We start from the raw sequence: 21326 nt of genomic DNA on the forward strand, positions 1-21326 counted from the left end.
TCATGATCTAGAGTTGGCAGTCGTGGTGTTTTCACTTAAGATATGGCATCATTATTTATATAGAGCGCATGTTGATATCTTCACCGATCATAAAATCCAGCATTATATATTCAAGCAAAGAGAGCTGAGTCTTAGACAGAGAAGATGGCTCGAATTGCTTAAGGATTATGATGTAGATATTCTCTATTATCCGAGGAAGACAAATATTGTAGCTGATGCTCTTAGTCGGCGTTCCATGGGAAGTTTAGCTCACGTAGGGATAGATAAGAGAGTTATGATAAAGGAGGTTCACCGCTTAGCTTATCTAGGAGTTCGACTCTTGGACTTTTAAGATGGTCGCTTTGTTGTTCAGAACAGAGCTCATTCCTTCTTAGTGGTTGAATTCAAGAGAAACAGTTTAGTGATCCTTACTTGTTACAACTGAAAGAGGGGATTCATAAGTATAAGACGATGGAGCAAAGGGGAGATAATGGTACTTTGAGGTACCGAGGCAGATTATGTGTCCCAGATGTTGATGAACTTAGAGAGCGAATTATTGTAGAAGCTCATAATTACAAATATTCCATTCATCCCGGTTCCATAAAGATGTATCATGACCTTAAAGAAATTTATTGGTGGAACGATATGAAAAAGAATTTAGTGGATTTTGTGGCTAAGTGTTCGAATTGTCAGCAAGTGCAAGGCGAGCACCAGAGCCCTGGTGGGTTGGCTCAAGAGTATTGATATTCCTATTTGGAAATGGGAGATGATAAATATGGACTCATCCCGTAGACATGACTCGATTTGGGTGATTATGGACCGACTTACTAAGTTAGGCACTTTTTGCCAGTCAAGAGCACAGCTTCAGCAGAAAATTATGCCAAGTTGTATATTCATGAGATTTCAGATTGCATAGGACCCTAGTGTTCATTATTTCAGATCGTGGTGCTTAATTCACAATAAACTTTTGGAAATCCTTTCAGAAAGGATCCGGTACCAAGGTAAACCTCGGCACATCTTTTCATCCGCAGATAGATGACCAGACAGAACATACTATTCAGACTCTTGAGGATATGTTGAGAGCATGTGTCCTAGATTTCAAAGGTAATTGGGATAACCACTTACCTCTCATTGAATTTGCTTATAATAACAGTTTTTATTCTAGCATCAAGATGGCACCATTTGAAGCTTTGTATGGGATAAGGTGTAGATCACCTATTAGCTGGTTTGAAGATAGTGAAGCAGAGTTGTTGGGACCAGATTTATTCTATCAAGCTATGGAGAAAGCTAAGTTGATTTAGGAGCGATTGAGGACGACTCAAAGTAGTTAGAAGTCCTTTCAGATGTGCGGCGCATAGACTTAGAGTTCCAAGTTGATGACTGGGTATTCTTAAATGTTTCACTTATGAAAGGTGTGATGAGATTTGGCAAGAAAGGAAAGCTCAATCCCAGATATATTGGACCATACAGAATCTTGTGAAGGGTTGGTCAAGTGGCTTATGAGCTTGAGCTGGCACAAGAGTTAGATGTTGTTCATCCAGTGTTCCATGTATCCATGCTGAGGAAGTGTGTGAGAGACCCGTCGTTGGTTGTTCCTGCTGATACTATAATGTTTACGGATGGCCTGACTTATGAGGAGATCCCTATGGCAATTCTTGATCGTCAAGTTCACAAGTTGATAACTAAGGAAGTAGCCTTAGTAAAGGTCTTATGGAGAAGTCATAAAGTCGAAGAGGCTACATGAGAATCCGAAGAAGACATGAAATCCAGATATCCTTACTTGTTTGAAGAGTAAACAGATAAAGTTCAAGGTAAATAATACCTTCAGTATTCAAGTCATGTCCCTTATGTATTCATGCCTCACATTTCAAGTTCATGTTCATGTTTTTTCTATTCATGTCTCATGTTTCAGCGTTCATGTTTTCACGAAACCATGTCATGTCAGTCCAATTCCCATGTTACATGTCGTGTTTCTTTATGTTTACGTATTCAAGCCATGTCTAGTGGCATTCTTACCCATGACCCATCATTCGAGGACGAATGATCCCAAGGGGGGATATTGTAATATCACGTGTATTCAGGCTAAGATTTGACTCGTAAGACGGGAGTATAATGAACCCAATATGAGTAATGTAGAAAGGGTGTTTGAAACCCAATCAAGCCATAAAAAGAGTCCTTGGGCAAATTAAAGCCGGAACCACAATGAGAGGTATAAGAAGTGTTTTGAAATACCTTTCCATCCATATAAGGATTAGGTCAATCAGAGCTATGTACAAAAAGTTATGCACGTTTTACTATAGAGCTATCAGTGGTGCTCGTCAACGGGCATGCAACGCGTGCAGACTGACGTCCCAAGACCATGTCTCACGTAGATGGGTAACGAATCGAGGTCCATTGTGTGCGTGTGCCTGTGCATGCGCAGGCAGCGCATGCTGTTGGGCACGCAAAACGTCTACTTGATGTGTGATCCCTACAACCTTTTTAAGTGCGTTTTCCTAATTTTTCATTCCATTCTTCACTTCTTCAAACCCTAGCGTGAATTTTCTCTCTTCTCCTCATCCTCATACATCAAGGTAAGTCTCTCCCATGTATTCCCAAGTGAATTTTAATGATTATACATGAATTCTAAGCCAAATCCTATGTTAACAACCTAGGATTTTCAAGAAAATCCATCTCAAGGTTCAAGATTCAAGAGTTTGGAATTCTTTTTCAAAGATTCAGACTTTTCTCAAGTATTTGGAGCGATTAAGGTATGTAGGGTTTCTATCCATGTGTGTGAAGATCATTGTTCTTCCCCACGCCATGTTCTTCCATGGTTATACGAAATTTCACCAAAACTAGGGTTCTAGACATGTTTATGATAACCCTAAGCTCATGTACCATGATATACCATGTTTCTATTGATAATTCGTTATTGTATTCTTGATATTTCATTTTGGTTATTCAAAATCTGTCTGTAATCCATGAAAACTCATATTTTGCATTCCATGGGTTCTTACATGCAAGATATGAACTATTATGCTAATTTTCATGAAAATCCGACATATCTACATGTTTTCATATAAGTATATTATGTAATTATATATTCAGGTTATATTATACTTACAATTCATGTCTACAAATCGTATTTAAGAAAACCATGGGCTCAGATGCCACCTATTTTCATGTTCGTGTTTTTGGGAGTTGCATAGATTACCGAGAAGGCTCAGATAGCCTGAAACTACGCTTGCCACCGTAGGATAAGCATCGTTACGCCCAGTTAGGAAGATTCCTTCATGCAGTTAGGACGATTCCTTCATGTTTTATTGATTGGATCCTTTCATGTCATGTTTATGTCTCATACCCCTGGCAAGGTATGAGATTGCTTTGCTTGTTGGGCTAGGTACCAAACTCCACGTACCCACGTGGTGATTCATGTTGTTGGTAATATTAATGCTCTCCCAGCTAAAAATGATTTTACTCATGTTATATATATATATATATATATATATATATATACACACACACACTCTCATGTCAGATGATACTTATGTTCATGTTCAGCTTACATATACAGTTTCAGTTCTATTATTTCCATGTGCCATGCTTATTTCATTCAGTTTCTTCACATACCAGTACAATTCGAATATACAGATGTCCCCTTTTATTTGCCTAGGGGCATACATTTCACGATACATATTTATAGGACGATAGATCAGCTCGTTAGGACTCTGCTCGTATCAGCTTTTTGGTGAGCTCTATCTCATTCGGCGTTTAGTCAATATTTATATTTCATGTTAGTTTTGCAATTAAGGTATGTCGGGGGCCTTGTCCCTGTAAACAGTTTAGCAGTCAGACTCATGTCAGAGGTTTCATAGACTTGTCAATTATGTCATGTCAGATGTTCAGAGTCATATAGCCGATATTGGCTCAACATTTATTATATTTTAAGATTATTTTCGCATCATATTTAAACAATATTTTCATTAGTATTATGATAACTCATGTTACTCAGACTATCCATGTTTTAAAGTTATATTCCGCATTCAGTTCATGCCCCATGTTGATTCAGCAAGCCATGTGGTTCGCTCAGTCACATGTAGCCAGGCACCAAGTGCCGTGTTATGCCAAGGTCATGGTTCGGGGCGTGACAAGGTCATTTACTTAAAACGGGGCCTTTTGGGGCCTTTTGTTTTTGGTGGTGGCCTCTCTATGTCTTTTTCCCTAAATTTATTTTGACATTATTTTCACTAATAATCTTTGCAGGTATAGGACCTATTCCTAAAGTGATGGAATCTAATACAGATGGAAATTCAAGATTTTAAATTTATGAGTTCTGAATTACACTTTTTTGTTTTTGAATTGTGGATAAAGTATTTATACATGTTAAGTAAATTTCTTACTACAAATACAAAGTTTAAGCCAAAGTTACTAAACTCTTCTGAACCCGTAACACCTATTATGGCACCACGGCTCCGCCTCTAACCTAATACAATCTCTAACAATAATTTCCACATCAAAAGCTTCCGAAATTAATTTGGTTACATTGTGGCAGTCACAGCAGATATGCAAGTTCTTGAAAATGTGTTTAGAAGTTCTTAGCGACAGTAAAAGTTTAGGATTTGACCACAGCTATTACCGATTAGCTATTTGAGTAAAGTTCCCCTTTTCTTTTACAAGTCCACGACATTTATACACCATATGACGTAATAGAAACCTTTAATTTTTATTTTTGTATATATTTTTAACTAATTATCCAACATAACAATACTTTTTTCAAAATATGTGACTCAAAGTAACTATGCTGGTTCGTCTTCTCGGTCATCTGATCGAAATGTCATGTTTAGGATGAAGAGATTGTCCGTACCATGTGGGAGGATTAGATTAAAGTATAGTATACTACAAATCCTGTTTAATTTTCTTTTTTTATTGAACTAAAGTTCTATTAATAGATGTTATATTTTTTTAGAAATGCATTCTAGTAGCGTATTAACTTTGTTATGAACTATGATTTTGCTCATTTAGTAAGATTGTATAAGAATTGGGGAAGTTTTGATAGTTTTCACAACTTGTGGGTTTTTTATACAACTTACGAAATCTAAATTGCATGTCCAGAAAAATCTTCAACTTCAAATCAATATGATTTCAAATCATGTCCAAACGGGACTTTAAGATTAAGATGTACCTTGAGATTAAATGTCTGAATTTGAATACACATCTGAATATTGATATGTTTATTAAAATCTAAATACAAAACAATTTAGATTGTTTGTATTTTGAACATTGCATGTATAAGATTTGTCTTCATTTAAAAATTAATAAATGTAAAATTTAATAAAATATTAAATTAATCTACCACTAGATCATAAAAAAGTCAAAAACTATATGTTAGTTGTAAGTGGGGGTGGTCAGTGGTGGTGGTTGTGAGTGTCGATTAGAATGGTGTTAGCTAATGGTGGTGTTGTGGAAGTTGATGCTGACGACAACTAGCAATAGTGGTTAATGGTAGTAGTTGGTGCTAGCGGCTAATATTGTAGTGAATGATAGTGACATATAATGGCGGTGGTGAATTATGACGGTGATTGGTGATATACAAAAATGATTAATGGTGATGATTGTCGGTAGCAATTGATGGTTGTTGCGGTAATGGCGGTTGGTAGTGATGATCGTAAATGGTGGCTAGTGGTGGTTATAGGCTTATAGTTGGGGATGGTGATTGTGAGTGGGGGGTGGCACAGCTGTAGTTGATAATGGTGGATGATGGCGGTAACGGTGAATATATGAAATTGAGTAACTATCATCTTTGTAGAAATCTTTGAATAAACATTTTAATGGTATTAAAACTTTGTTACAGATTTTACTCATTTAGATGTATTCAGACCTATTAAGTGGTTGAAAACACACACACACACACACAAATAATGGTCAAGACCTCAATAAGTTAAGATTCAGACCAACAAAATAAACTGCGTAATGATTAAAATTCGAATGATTAAAATTGAGATCTTCATTAATTGCAAGCAAATGCAGCCTAAATATCCCTAGATTATGGTTTATTTGCAATAACATACTTTATTTTTGTGGGATCGTATTACTTTCTAGACTATGAGCCTGTTTGGATGGGCTTATGCCTATAAGCTGTTTGCAGCTTATAAGCTAAAAAAAATAAGTTGGGGTAGTCTAACTTATTTTTTTTTTTTTGTTTGTCGTTTTAACTTTAACTAGAGATAAGCCTAAGTTAAATGCCTAATTGTTTTTTTTTGACAAGCTTATTTTAAGCGCAAAATGATTTAAGACCAAACACTCAAAAAAAAAAAAATATTGAAATTATAAAAATATCCAAACGGGCTCTATATCTGACTAGAATTTTCTTAAATCCTTACGTGACAGAATGTGCGTGTTTCACTCTCTTGCGAAGGACATGGATAACAATGGAATGTATTGGAGGGTGATGAAGAACAAATTAATGTAGAATGTTACATATAATGTAAAATGTTAGTATGCAACTTCTTGTTCGTACTTACACTAGAGATGACTTATCCTCATTTTTTATTTTTACCAGTTTTTTTTTAAAAATATAGACCAATCAAATGTGAAAAATATTGATATAATAAAATATTGAGAGATAAATTTGAAACACCATTTTCTTTTAAGATTTTGGACAACTAGACCATCAATTTTCCACTGTAATAAAAGATTGAGACATAAATTTGGACCTTCATATTTTGAGATTTTGGACAACTAAACCATTAATTTTCCACTAAAGATGTTTAATGGCAAGGCCAAATACAAAACATTTGCTAATGGTAAAAGAACAAAATTGAACAAAATTTCCATACAATAGACAATACGGTAATTCCCTTCTAAAGAATTATTAATTTTCTAGAACTAATTTTCTTTCGCAAAGTTTAAGATTCCAAATCAGTTATTTATAGAAACTTTGATTCAGAAAACACCACTACTGAATCAAGAACTTTCCTTTTTCAAGAATGTTACAATTATTGTCACTTTGTTCAATATGATTGCTGCCCTTTTTCTACTTCACAGCTTCTTTTCTTCAGGTTTGATTTTTCCTTTAATTTTTTTTTCATTTTCAGGTCCTTCTTGGGGTTTTTAAAATTGATTTTATTCTGGGTTTGTGTTGAGGGTAGCAACAGAAAACATAACTTATAAAATTGTCTTGTCTTGTATTGTATTGTATTATATTGTACTGTATTAATGAATACAATATTTGGAGGGGCTGTATCTTTTGTTGTGGTTTAATTACATTTTTATTGTTTGGTTTGATTATATGATATTGTATAATAACATGTAAGTTTACTAAAATATCCTTAACTTTTAATTACAATCTAGTTTATATATATTAATAAAACTAAGGTAAAGGATAAAATAGAAACTATAAAAATTAAGTAGGTAGTGGGTGGGAGTGGTGGAGGGGTGGGTGGCGGTGAGGGGTAGTGGGTGGGGGTGGTGGAGGGGTGGTTGGCGGTGAGGGGTAGTGGGTGTGGGTGGTGGTGGGGGGTGGTGAGTGGTAGGGTGGGGGTGGGTGGCAAAGGCTGGGGGTTGGTGAGGTGGGATGGCTGAGTTTGGGTGTGATGGAGGGGGTGGGTGGTTGTGGGGGTGGTGGTGAGGGGTAGTGGGTGGTATAGTGGGGGTGGGTGGCAGAGGGTGGGGGTTAGTGGGTTTGTTGGGGGTGGGTGGTGGGTTGGGTTGGGGTGTGATGGAGGTGGGTGGGTGGGGTGGGGGTATAATGGGGAAATAAAATACGTAACCATGCAAAAATCATCAAATCCGTAGTTATAAAAATTGGGCTTTTTCATGGTTATATAACCATAGAATTACAACGGGGTTTACAACACCATACAACATACTTTTAAGAAACAATGAAAACATACATGGTTTCATAGAAAACAATACAATAATGAACCACGGGAAGCAACCATCCAAACAGGGGGAAAAGTTCAGAAAGGGAAAGCATAGCTAAGAGTATCCTTAGGTTAAAAAAGTTAATTGCCTTTCTTTTGTATTTCCATCTAATGTAAACTATTTAGTGAGATTTCTTGTGTTAAAATAGAACAAATTAAGCTTTCTTGTAAGTATCCATATGACCCTTTTTGAGTTTCTGCAATTCCGTTTGAAAGTACCCATGGAAATGATCCTAATTTTATCTGTCCTTTTGGAGGTAAGATTGGGTGAATAATTGGTTAGCCCAGTCAAAAGTTGCATTAGCTTTGTGCTTGCACCGTCTTGCGATTCAATGAAAACAAAAGAGATCCACTTTTTGCAGAATCAAGGCAGTAATAATTGTTGCCTGCAACATGATAGTAGGACGCCTTATGAATGAACATGATGTAGTGTACTTGGGTGGTAGAGGTAAAACATTCAGTTTCTCCCAAGTGGGGTGGCTTGATGGCAAAAGCCATCAAAAAAGTGGAGGACTTTCTCGTTTCCATCCCATGTACCAAAATAAAAAGTTGGAGGTGTAGATAGCCAGTTTTGCTCTTAAAAAGTTGTTCTAGGATATTAGATTTTCTAGTCAAATAACTGTCACTAGATCACCTAATCTAATTCTGGTAATAGAATGGCTAATATGGAATCGTGATGCTTGAGCTGAAGTTGAAAGGTATACGAAGGAAGCAGAAGAGATTCGCCATGCTATGTTCCCTGTGGAGCTAATTAAAAGAGCGTGTACCATTGCACTACGCTTTTGCCTTGTTTTGCTTCAATAGTATTAGTAATGTTTTGTTTTCTGTTTGTGTGAATTTTGGAGAATATAAAATCTTCTGTCGTGATAGGTGAAGGAAATCCAGAAAGAAGCATATGTCGAAACAGATCCCGTCCAACAGAAGGATGCAAAGCAGACTGCTGCAGTAGACCTCATATCTAGACTGAACAATTATCGGTCCTATTCTGATTCAGGCAGTGTGAAAGGTAAATTTTCAAAATTTTCTGCAGCTATTGGAATCAGTAACAGAAAATTTTGTGATGAATCAAATGGCATAGCAAGCTTCAGTCCTTTGTCTATGTTCTAAGAATCACACTTATCGTTATATCAGCTCTGACATCTTTGAATTGCCCTGGCGATTCACGTGCTTCCTTCTGAATTTGGTTAATGAATTGCGGCAATATGAAGCACAACTTAATTGTCAGTTGTAACACATCAACTTTATCTGTTTCTAATTCAATGCATGTTAGCTCTTGGAGAAGTAGTTTTAATCAGATGCTGTCACATATTATAGGACCATAGCTCAATATTCTACTTCTACACTAGATCTAACAGTGTCCAGAAGTAGATCATACCCAGAGGGTATCCAACAATTTGTGAGCGATCTTGGTCCTCATACAATAATTCTTACCCTTGAGCTCTTCCGGTATATCTGAGAATGTGGATTACTGTGTCTCAGTAACCACTATATGGAGTTTGAAGAAACTGACTGACTGCACTCAGGGGCGATTTTAAGTGCTAAAATTGGGGCACGTGAACACACGGTCTCTCCGTAAAACTGGATTTTTATGTATATATTTTCTAAAATTAGTATAATACTATCTGCTGGAACACATGCTACAAAAAGACTAAATGGTGCACTTGGTTGAAGGTTGAGTTATTTACCTAGAGGACTAGGGATCAAGTCCCACTTATTACATTTTTTTTTAGTGGTGAACCCATATTCCAGAAATCCTAGATTCGCCTCTGAGTCTGCACTTGACTGTGAATGAATTATCTGGTCATGTAATTGTGAAATAATTCCGTTCAGCAACCAGTTTTGAAATCTATCAGGATTCAGGGTTTTCCTGTGGGTTCCCCTGGATTTGTTTCCTCTAGTATGTCCAATGTGTACTTTCATTGTAAGATGACATTGTTTATCTTGGACTATGCTACCTCAATTCCCCCCCCCCCCCCCCCCCCAACACACACACACAATTCTTTGTCCTCAAGGTGGTTAAACAAATACTGCTTGAGTTGAGTTTAATACATTTATCATGAAAACCATGATGAAAGAAACTGAACGATCAGCTTCACTTCAAGTCATCCCAAACTGTTGGACTGGACCAAACGACCGAACCTTTGAAACTATGCCAACGAGCATTATTCACCATGTAATTACCATTTTAGATGGTATACCAAGCCTGGCCCCGAGAAACAAACTTTAATTGTCGCTCCATATATACCTCCTCAGCTAGTTCACCACACACAAAAACTCTGTTAATATCGAGCTGACCAAGCCGTCAATGATGCATGTTGTTAATTGTTAGCAACCGAAGGGAATGTTTCACTCTAATCAAGGTCATAAATTTGAGTGTACCTTTGGCAATAGGCGAGCCATCAACCAATCAAATTTTCCATTTGGATCCACTTTCACAGAATATAACAAGTGTTACCTAGCAACAGTTTTTTGCCTTCGGCGATGAAATCAATTTCTAAGTGATATTGGTATGGGAGCAGTCATTTTCTCTATGGTGACATCTCATTATCTTAGATGTTCCAATGTTTTAGCTAATAGTCCTTTTTACAGTAACAGTAGACAAAGACACAAAGTTGATACAAATCATAATCGAGACACACAATGATAGTTAGAAAGTTATAAATGTGATGTAATTAACGAGAAGAACAAGACATTTGCGTATGACAATAGATGGAGTGGTGGTCTCTGCTAATGTTCAGCAAGTTGGAAGGGGTTGGGGGGTTAAAAGACGAGTAATTAAAGGAAATGACACATTTTAAGTGGTTAACTTATCTACGTAATGAGCGCTTGAGAACACACGTAAAATAATTTCCAAAATTTGAGCCGAAAGTGACTCAAAGAACATTTTATCATGCGTTCATGTGCTCAATCGGAATAATGCATAGTTCGAGCGTTTAAATGACATTTACGCAACTTTAAGGGGTTGTCGATATATTCTGCCAGGAAAAAGGAGTTGAGGACATTTTTGTCCACAAATATAAATTTATAACACAAATAAATTTTGTGCCTAATAATTTTCTTCCCAAGAAATTTGTGCATAATCAGATTATTGTAATCTACACTAGATTCTCCATCCTTTTTCTTTTTCAACCTTTATACTTCACACCCTCGGTCATCTTTTTGCTTTTAAACCTCTCTAAACACAGAAAACCTCTTGTCATTTACAGAGTTCTTCTTCTCTAGTTTTGCCAAAAAAAAAAAAAAAAAAAAAAAGGGTTCACTTGTCCCATTTCAGGACCTCGATCTTCAGCTTGAAGCCACCAATTTTACATCTTCTCCAACCCCAACTCCAAGAATCATCCCCAAGATTGAACCAAAACTTGAACCCCTTGATGAGTATACACAAGTTGATCTTCAAACCACCCCTTTTTTTCCAACCCTAGTCCCAATTTCAACAACTCCGGTTCTAGTTCAGCCTTCACCCCTACTCCACAATTACCCGCTTCTGATTCAATTCCACCGGAGATTCCACCTGGGTTTGAAGAAGCCTATGTTTATTCTGAATTTAAATGAACTTCTGACCTATATAAAGAAGCTTTTGCTGGAAGAATGCAGCATTTTGGAGATGTTGAGGTCGTCGAACACCAGCATTCTCGTGTTGAGGTTGTGGAAGACCCTGATTCTCATGCCATCGTTTCTGTTAACAACGAAATTGAGGTTTCAGAAATTGTGATTGCTAGAAAAAAATATCCACAAAGATCATCGGAATTGGTTAGAGTGACAGATCTTAAGCCTGAAGATCGTCGTTATCTCCGAGAAGCTGTTCGGAGAACCCGAATGCTGTTTGATTCTCTGCGTATTCTCTGAAACAACCAGCATTTGGGTCCGCATGAAGGCTTGTAAAATATTGAGAGAACATGGGTTGTGGATGCATCACGATAAGCGCATTGTGGGGGCGATCCCGGGAGTACTTATTGGTGATGTGTTCTTCTTTTTAGGATGGAGCTTTCTGTTGTTGGATTACATGGGCAGTCTCAAGCTGGTGTTGATTATGTACCTGCGAGTCAAAGTTCGATCGGGGAGCCAATTGCTACGAGTGTAATTGTTTCAGGTGGATACGAGGATAATCAAGATGGAGGAGATGTGATTATATATGCAGGACAAGGTGGACAGGATAAGCATTCAAGGCAATGTGTGCATCAGAAACTGGAATGCGGGAATTTGGCGTTGGAAAGAATTATTCACTATGGAGTTGAGGTAAGGGTAATTCGTGGCTTTAAATATGAAGGAAGTGGTTATGCTAGTGGTGACATTTATGTGTATGATGGACTATATAGAATTGTCGAATACTGCTTTGATATTGGAAAGGCTGGATTTGGAGTTTATAAATTCAAGCTTGTTAGGATAGAGAATCAGGAAGAAATGGGAAGTGCTATTCTTCGTTTTGCACAGAACCTTAGGATCAGACCCTTAGTGCAAGGCCTACTGGTTATGTTAGTCTTGATATATCAAGGAAAAAAGAAAACGTACCCGTGTTTCTTTTCAATGATATTGATGATAATCATGATCCGTTTTATTTTGATTATCTGGTGAAGAGTGTTTATCCTCCATATGTCTATCAGAATGTGGGCAGTGGTAATGGATGTGAGTGCATTGATGGGTGTGGGGATAATTGTTTTTGTGCTATGAGAAATGGTGGCCAATTTGCCTATGATTATAATGGTATATTATTGAGAGGCAAACCGTTAGTGTTCGAATGTGGACCACACTGTCAATGTCCTCCAACTTGTCAGAATCGAGTGAGCCAGAAAGGTTTGAGGAACAGATTCGAAGTGTTTCGGTCCAGAGAGACTGGTTGGGGAGTTAGGTCACTGGACCTGATCCAAGCTGGGTCTTTTATCTGTGAATTTACTGGGGTTGTACTCACACGAGAGCAAGCCCAAATTTTTACAATGAATGGTGATAGTTTAGTCTATCCAAGTCGCTTTCCTGAGAGATGGGCAGAATGGGGAGATTTGTCGCAAATATACCCTAACTATGTGCGACCAGCATACCCCTCCATTCCTCCTCTGGATTTTGCGATGGATGTTTCTAGAATGAGGAATGTAGCATGTTATATCAGTCACAGTTCAAGCCCCAATGCTATGGTACAGCCTATGCTTTATGATCACAACCATTTATCTTTCCCCCACCTGATGCTCTTTGCAATGGAGAATATTCCCCCTCTAAAGGAGATCAGTATTGATTATGGTGTAGCAGATGAATGGACAGGGAAGCTTGGCCATCTGCGATTGACTAACTTGTGTAGTAGGTGATCCGATTTTGAAAATTATGTGGCACATCATTTGCTGAGGTAATTAAAACATTCAAGTCAATTATTCCTGTTGAACTCAAAACTGTAATGGCATTCTAACAACATGTTTTTTTGAGGGCTGACTCTGCTAATAACAGGCTACCGGTTGTCTTCTCTCTCTAGCCACCACTGGCTTTTATGCTGAATCTCCCTGGGACTGATTTCATTAAAATATTGTGGCAGTCTTAAATTTATCTAGCTCTGGCGACTTTTGGATGTGCCATTCTCTTTCTATTGTGAATTCTAACAAGCTGGTTGGAACTCCAATTGCTTTGCTGAGTTTTTTTTTCTTTTCAATATACTATATGCAGTTTGAATGCATCTTAACTGATTTGTTGAATGGATTTGAACTTCTTTTCTTGTTGGTTGATAACAATTCCCTTTTCCTTCCATGGTTGTCTTTTTAATGGTTTAGAGCATGATTTTGTTTCTAATTAGTTGTGCTCTTCCCCCGATAGATCCCCTCCTCTTTAGATTTCACGTCTAAAGAGCTCTTTGCACAGTTGATGAGAAGTACTCCCTTGTCCCATAATAGTTGTACAGCTTTTTTTGGCACCCAAGGTTGTGGCCCGCTCAATAAAGCGGATAAAAACCATAGGAGAGCGGGGACAAAATTTTAGATGATTTTGTTTCTATCCACCTAAGTGTTGGTGTACAGAGTTACCCGGTAACAGTGCTGGTATTCGGTGAAATAGTTGAAGTTTGCTAGTTGACAGCGCCAGAAACTACTTTGACAAGCTATTAGATTTAGAGTTCGTTTGGTTTTGTCGATCAAATGTAGCTGACAAGTATTAAACACTAAAGTAGATTTTATAGATAAGCGGTTACGTGGTTGATTAAAAGTGCTGACACTGATTTTATCCGTTAAAATGACTGAAAATGCCCTTAAAGATATTTACAAAAAATATAAATTTAAAAGTCAGTTTTACATGGAAATGGGCGAATGACATAAATGGAATTGAATGAGAGTTAGGGGTTTTCTTTCAGGATGGGTAACCTTAGTGATTTCCAAAAACATCGTGATAAAATGGTAGAAGTCTTGTCTAAATTAGACGTGCGTATAAGCTGAAAGGTGCTAGTGCTTATAAAGTGGTCAAACCAAAAACCCTAGAGTATAATAAATTATTTCGAGTTGTAAAAGAGGGTTAAGCTGAGGTTTTGAAATGTGAAAAATATAATATTTTGTTGAGAAGATGTCAAGAAGCTTGATATAATTGTCAATTTGTACAAATATCAACCTCGTTGAAGGGGAGGTTTTATTTTGGAAATGGAGCTTAAAGTGAAGGCAGTGGAGGCAGCTATACAAATATAACTGTCTTTTGGTTTTTAGGAAAAAAAGGTCTAGTATTTTGAGACAAAGGTAGTCATATAATTAAGGTAAATACTAACAGGATCAACAGGAGGAAAGAATACTCTAGCAATGCTATATTTTATTAGTTTCTTGGTGTCCAAGTGTCAGTTGCAACATGAGCTATGCTGAGGGGTATTTTGCATGCTCTGATTGTTAATTTTCTCATTTAAAGAAATGCTCAAAGGATCCTTCTTAACTTGAAGTACCTTGAACAGATTGGACAAGTTACATGGTGGGTTTTTAGTGGCTTAATTACTTGGGACTTTGCTTCCCGAAGTGGTTAGTTGTCACGTACGAGAAGAGAAAGTGGTTGGGGGAAAGAACTTGTCTTGAGACTCATATCAATCTTTGAAATAAAAAAAAATAAAAAAAAAGAAAACAAAAACAGTTCCGCAGGTATCACCTTTACAAACAAGGTCAAGTTTACAGATTAAATTTATTCCTCAACTGTAGAGGAGGATAGGTATGGCAATGGCGGGGGGCCGGGTGGGATGCTTTCCCCTGCTAACACCCCACTCTACCTGGCCCAAATTTGCCCCGTCTATGATATGCTTTTTTCATCATTTTCAATTGTTTATTGTATTTTCCAAATTTGGTTTTTATTTCACGTACCAATAACTGTGTTTTTTCTTTAGATGTTTAACTTGACAATCAAAGGAAGAAACATCAATTATTGTATATGAACAAATGAATAGCAGACACTGAAAGAATAATTGAATATAACTAGATGCCTTGCTAAAAAATAAATGACATACTAGAAGTAAACCTTAAAAATTGAAAAGTTTGAGGTGGTGCCCCATTACACCTACCTCTTTGCTCCAATTTGGTGATAATGAATTGCTCTTCCACCTTGTTGGGTCTCATCTAAGAGTTCGATCAAGCCCTTCCCTGTTTCCATCCATAGAGGTGGATATATTATTTAGGTTTTCCTTTTTAGAACAAAGATTATATATGATTCTTTGCTTGATGAGTAATGAGTATGCACATGTATATAATTGCTAAATACCATTCTTTCCGTTTTGTTTTATATTATCCTCTTTCTTTTTATTCCATTTCAAAAAGATTTTACTCAAAAAATAGACCAAATGCTTTCAAGTTATATTTCGTTAGTAGCCATCTAAGGGTGTGGCCTAGTGGTCACTGTAGTGGGAGAAGAAACATGAGGTCTTAGGTTCAAATTCCAGCCGAGGAAAAAATCACTAGGTGACTTCTCCCATCTGCCTAAACCCTTACTTTAGTAGATAGAATTACTCACTGGTGTAAGGTAGCAGGTACTCGATGAAATAGTCTTGGTGCGTTCAAGCTGACCGCCCGGACACCACCATCATAAAACAAGGCTACATTTCTTTCATTAAGTTTAACAAAAAAAAAAAAAAAAAATACCCAGTGTAATCCCACCAGTGGAGTCTTGGGAGGGTTGAATGTGCGCAGAATACTAAAATAAGAAAATGACCTGATACTACCTTGCGAGGTAGAGAGGTAAGCGAATCCCACACTAATACCCTCGGCGCACAATCTTAAAATAAGTTTACATTTCTTTCATTAAATTTAACAACAACAAACAACAACAGCATGACAAAAAGAGGTTCGACAAAGGTAGGATCAATGAAAAGTAAAGAAGGCATGGCAAAATACTATAGATAAGCATTATGAAGGCATGAAAAGATTTGTAACAAGTAGTAATAAAAGAATAAGGAATACTAGAATACTAAAATAATAAAAATGACGAAACTGATACTAATCCTACTTGTAAGGAAAAGCAAAAAGAGAATCTACTCACTACTAGCCTTCTACCCTGATCCTCGACCTCCACACCCTAATCTTTCATTAAGTTTAAATGTCTACAAAATCTATAATTTTTTTTTCAGGGGAAATATCCTAGATAACTTGTTATAGTTTTTGGGTCGTCGAGACAATAGTTAAAATAGTAAATTATGCCTTTTTTGTACTCCATCTCGTACCTTCTTGGTAGCGATGTTAATAAAATTACCATTACCTTGTTAAATCTTTTTTTTAGCATGTTCAACCTGAGAACATTAATGAGTCGCTAGGTCAACCTGACAACATTAATGAGTCGCTAGTTCAACTGTCCCTTGGAAGATAAGGTCCAGAAGTACCATGCAATTGACACGCATTGTATATTTGGAAACTTGTACATGATATTCAATTTTTTCCGTAAGACATGCTCTTATAGGAATTGACATTACATGTTGATAAGTTCTCCTTCCATCTAAAAATACTTGTCATCCTTACTAAAAATATCCGTCTCAAAATACTTGTCACCTTAAAAATAAAGATAAAATTAAGTTGTTTTTTTCCATTTTACGCTTTGGATTTTTTTTGTTTTTTGGAGTTGTATTAATTACATCAATGGGTTGATTTTATGAGTTCACATACCAAAACAATTAGTTCTGCCATGTGCTTTTAAACATTTAGTGATGCTTGAAAAATGCAAATAACAAGTGTAATTAATTGCTTTTAATCTTTAACTCCTTCTCCATTGCATTTCTTAATACAACTTGTCTAGGTTGCCTTTTGTATATGACTGTTTGAGATTAGCATCATTTAAGAGGGAGTACATCATTGATGGAGTTGGCACAAATAGAATAAATATTTATTGAGGAGAGATCACATGGTGAAATATTTTAAGAGGATAAAATAGTCAAAACGCTACCCTTATAATGCTTTAAGAGGGTAAAATAGTCAAAACGCTATCCTTATTAATGCTTTCCTAAGGGATGCGTAAATGAAAAACACGACAACTATTTTGAGACGGAGGGAGTAGTAAGTTAATCTTCCATTAGTTGAAAATTCCATTTGTAGGAAGCTCATGTAAGCGGTAGATTATGGATAAATTGTAATGTATCTGGGAATTGGATATATTTGCTTATGTATTAGTAATAGACAATTACTCCTGGAGCTTTTGCTTCGTGGTAAGAGCGCAAAATGTGATGTGTAGATTAGGCGCACGCCACGAGTTCGAACTCTACTACAGTCAAAAACCTGATTTTAAACGGGTATATATTGGTTCTAAGACTTTTGACACTGTGTTTATTGGTTATGCTAAAAAAAGTGCTGCATATAGATTTATGTCTTTGAATGATGTGCCTAGTGATGTGCAAATAATGCTTCGACATCTATGTCTGTTAATTCTCATATTGTACCTTCTTTTGATGTTATTGCCAATGAGCATGAAAATGAACTTAGAAGGAGTAAAAGACATAGAATTTGAGACTAGCTTTAGTCCTGATTTTATCACTACCTTCTTGACTGAGAATTTTGACATTGATGCTCTAAATGATGAATTGGTGTCTATCTACTTAATGATAGAAGACCCTAAGACTTATGATGAAGCAATGAGATCAATAGATGCGATATTTTGGAAAGAGGCCATTAAAAGTGAATTAGACTCTATAGTTTCTAATCACACTTGGGACTTGTATGATTTGCCTAAAGGTTGTAAACCTATAAGTAGCAAGTGGATATTTAAGAAATTGAGACCTGATGGTACAATTGATAAATATAAGGCTAGACTTGTGATTAGGGGTTTTAACTAAAAGAAAGGTGTATCATGTGAATAATTATCGTCGGTGTCAGAAGGAATATGAGAGTGGCGCGAGTAGACCTGAAGAGGAGGACTGCCTTGTGATATAGGAAATATAGGAATTAGTACTTTGTCTTATCCAGTATCCTATCAAGACACACTAGGAAGAATAAGGAAAGAATGATTGAGAGAATTGTTAAGTTTGATTTTTCTCAAAAAAATTGTTAAGTTTGATTATACCCTCAAGGTTGACTGGGCATTTATACTAAGTACATAGATTATTGCTTTGGTAATTTGGATGTTTTTGGCAAATTTACATCTCCTAATCTAGGTAAAATTACAGCAATCAAATCAAACTTATACTAGATCAATACAAATCATTTATAATCTTCAACAGAAAACGACTGTTCCTAGTGAAACTGCCCTCATTGCATCACAGCATCAGTCCATTTACGTAATCTTTTTTTTTTTTTTCAGACGATAAGACATCTCTTGGCCATTTCCCCCTTTCTTCTCTTAGGTGTAAAATATATGCAATCCCTCTTATTGTGCAGCATGAATTATATATACAGATACTAGAAAACTATGTTTGGCTACCCTTTTGGCTACCCTGTTCATTAGTACTTGCATAATCTGAGATGCATCATTGATGTAACAGTGTTTAAACCTGTATAATAGTTCATACGCTGCAATTGAGTGTAAAGAATCTGAAGTGCTAGGAGCCTAGGACTGCATTCTGTCTCTGGTGTTAGCTCCTGTTAATTTTCATTAAGACTCACGACTAATGGGTATCAACTAGTCACCCCGTATATTCTCCTTGCATGCATGAATCATCCATCGTGTGGATGAGAACCAATAATTATGAGAAACAAGCATGGCCCACATGAAATCGACTTAAAAAATAAGTGTTTTGAATGGCAAATAGAATTCTGAGCTAGCAATGCATCTAGTATAGATTTACTCATCTACTTCTTGCCAACGTTTTCTGCTGTCATAATAGACTTTGCCTGTGAAGTACTGCTCCGTTAATTGTATGCATTGAGCTCCATGACGGAAAACATAGTTCCCCTTTTTAGGTCAAATGCAATGCATAATTAAAAGCATGATTCTGTACGATTGTTTGTTAAACACGTTCCTTCAATAATGACATTTTCCTTCATTTTATACTGCAACTTTACAGTTCTGGAGGAATGGCGTGAGGGAAAGATGGAAAGAGCCAGGCAGCGTGAACTTGAAAAGTGTCCACCATCTGACAGTCCTAAATCTTTGAGGGGGTTAACAACAACTCAACAAGGGGTCTTTTGATCGGCTCGTAATAACAGGTCTGTCAGCTGTATATGTGTGTGCGCTATTATAACAGATATGTATATTATCATGTATCCAGATTCTGCAGCAAATTGATAATTTTAAGCAAGATAACATTTATATTTTCTCTATGTATTAGATGCTAGTGAAAGACTATACAAAAATACAATGTCAAAGCAACCTCAAGACGAGATTCCTGGTGTTCGACAACCTCAACATCTCAATATCTGACAAGCCTTCAGATCACCTCTTCTCCTTCTATGAGGACCCAAATGCTGGTTGTTTGCGAGAATACTCAGAGAATCACACAGCATTCAGGTTTTCCGAACAGCGTCTCGGAGATAACGTTGATCTTCAGGCTTAAGATCTGTTACTCTAACCAATTCCGATGATCTTTGTGGATATTTTTTTCTAGCAATCACAATTTCTGAAACCTGGGTGTCGTTGTTAACAGAAACAATGGCATGAGAATACTCATAGCCATAGGCCTATACCTAAATAAAGTTAATGAATTAATTAAGAAGATTCTTAGATTTGAATGGATCACGATCAAAGCTGTATTTAGTTACCATTTGAATCAAAGGTTTTTTGTATTAATACATTCTTAAAATCCGAAAAAAATCGCAAAAATCGAACCAAATCGACAAAACCGAAACCGATATAATTTATACTATAATGATTTGGTTTGGTTTGAATATTAGAAAAAATCGACTTAATTGATTTGATTTGGTTTTAACCAAAAACCGAGTCAAACCGGACCATGAACACCCCTACTGTCACATATGAAACTTCTTGTTCGTCCTTACACTAGAAATGACCTTTCCTCAATTTTTAGAAGCTTGTTTTAAAAAAAATATTGACCAATCAAATGTGAAAATATTGAAATTATAAAATATTTGAGAGATAATTTTGGACCTTTTTTTTTTAAAGAGATTTTGAGCAACTTGACCATCAGTTAAATACAAAACATTTGCTAACGGTAATGGAAACATAGGACAGACAATACGATAATTCCCTTGTAAAGAATTATTTTCTCTAAACTAATTTTCTTTGACAAAGTTTAAGATCCCAAATGAGTTATTTATAGAAACTTTGATTCAGAAAACAGCACTATTGAATGAAGAACCTTCCTTTTTCAAGAATGCTACAATTATTGTCACTTTGTTCAATATGATTTTCTACCATCTTCAGGTTTGCTTTTTCCTTTAAATTTGCTTCATTTTCAGTCTTGGGTTTTTTATAATTGTGCTTCTTTCTGGGTTTTTACAATGCTCAAATTTATGAAAGTTCTTTTAGGATTAGATGTTTTGCTATTTGATCAAGAAATGTAAAAATGGTTACTTTGATTTTGAGTTGTTGCATTTGGTGATCTAAATTTGAGCATGGAAGTTGAACTCTGTTTGGATGGTCATTACCCATGGTTTCATAATGTATAGTATTGTATTGTATTGTACTGTATTGTATTAATGAATACAACTAGACTGTATCGTTTGTTGTGGTTTAATTACATTTTTATTGTTTGGTTTGACTATATATTGTATAATAACATGTAAGTTTACTAAAATACTCTTAACCCTTAATTTCAAACTAGTTTTATATATATTAATAAAACTAAGGTAAAGGATAAAATAGGAAAGGTAAAGGATAAAATAGGAACTTCAAAAAAAATAAGTAGGTGGGTGGTGGGGGTGGGTGGCAAAGGCTGGGGGTTGGTAAGGTGGGGAGGGTGAGTTTGGGTGTGATGGAGGGGGTGGTGGTGAGGGCTAGTGGGTAGTATGGGGGTGGGTGGTAGGTGGCAGGCTGATGGTGGTGGGGTGGGTGGCGGTGGGTGGGTTTGGGTGTGAGGGAGGTGGGTGGGTGGGGTGGGCGTATACTGGGGAAGTAAAATATGTAACCACGCAAAAACCACCA

General features: G+C 36.5%; 3 protein-coding genes and 1 long non-coding RNA gene across 4 annotated transcripts in view; 3 read left to right on the forward strand and 1 right to left on the reverse strand.

Moving 5' to 3' along the window:
- The first annotated feature begins 450 nt into the window (after nt 1-450).
- Nucleotides 451-1723, forward strand: LOC132061547 (uncharacterized). Its single transcript, XM_059454342.1, has 3 exons — nt 451-482; nt 1133-1270; nt 1462-1723. The coding sequence occupies exons 1-3, from the start codon at nt 451-453 to the stop codon at nt 1721-1723; spliced, it is 432 nt and encodes a 143-aa protein (XP_059310325.1).
- A 5127-nt stretch (nt 1724-6850) lies between these two features.
- LOC132061558 (uncharacterized) overlaps nt 6851-21326 on the forward strand; it is a gene marked incomplete at its 5' end in the record, with an annotated part of 29211 nt that continues 14735 nt past the window's right edge. The window contains 3 exons of the mRNA XM_059454347.1: nt 6851-7019; nt 8575-8642; nt 8754-8889. Coding sequence (XP_059310330.1) covers nt 6851-7019; nt 8575-8642; nt 8754-8889 — 373 coding nt within the window. The remainder of the gene's footprint in view (nt 7020-8574; nt 8643-8753; nt 8890-21326) is intronic.
- Nucleotides 11206-11644, reverse strand: LOC132041140 (uncharacterized). Its single transcript, XR_009410920.1, has 2 exons — nt 11508-11644; nt 11206-11394 (listed from the first exon to the last, which is right to left on the reverse strand). It is a non-coding gene; the product is annotated as an uncharacterized LOC132041140 (long non-coding RNA).
- On the forward strand, nt 11710-19733 carry LOC132040625 (histone-lysine N-methyltransferase family member SUVH2-like). The gene is given in 4 exon segments (XM_059431309.1): nt 11710-12330; nt 12333-13215; nt 19291-19432; nt 19555-19733. Coding segments are annotated over 2 exon segments (1314 nt in total). The 5' UTR covers nt 11710-11861; the 3' UTR covers nt 13178-13215; nt 19291-19432; nt 19555-19733.

The sequence above is a fragment of the Lycium ferocissimum genome, chromosome 1 (genome assembly GCF_029784015.1).
Source record: "Lycium ferocissimum isolate CSIRO_LF1 chromosome 1, AGI_CSIRO_Lferr_CH_V1, whole genome shotgun sequence".
Classification (NCBI taxonomy): Eukaryota; Viridiplantae; Streptophyta; class Magnoliopsida; order Solanales; family Solanaceae; genus Lycium; species Lycium ferocissimum.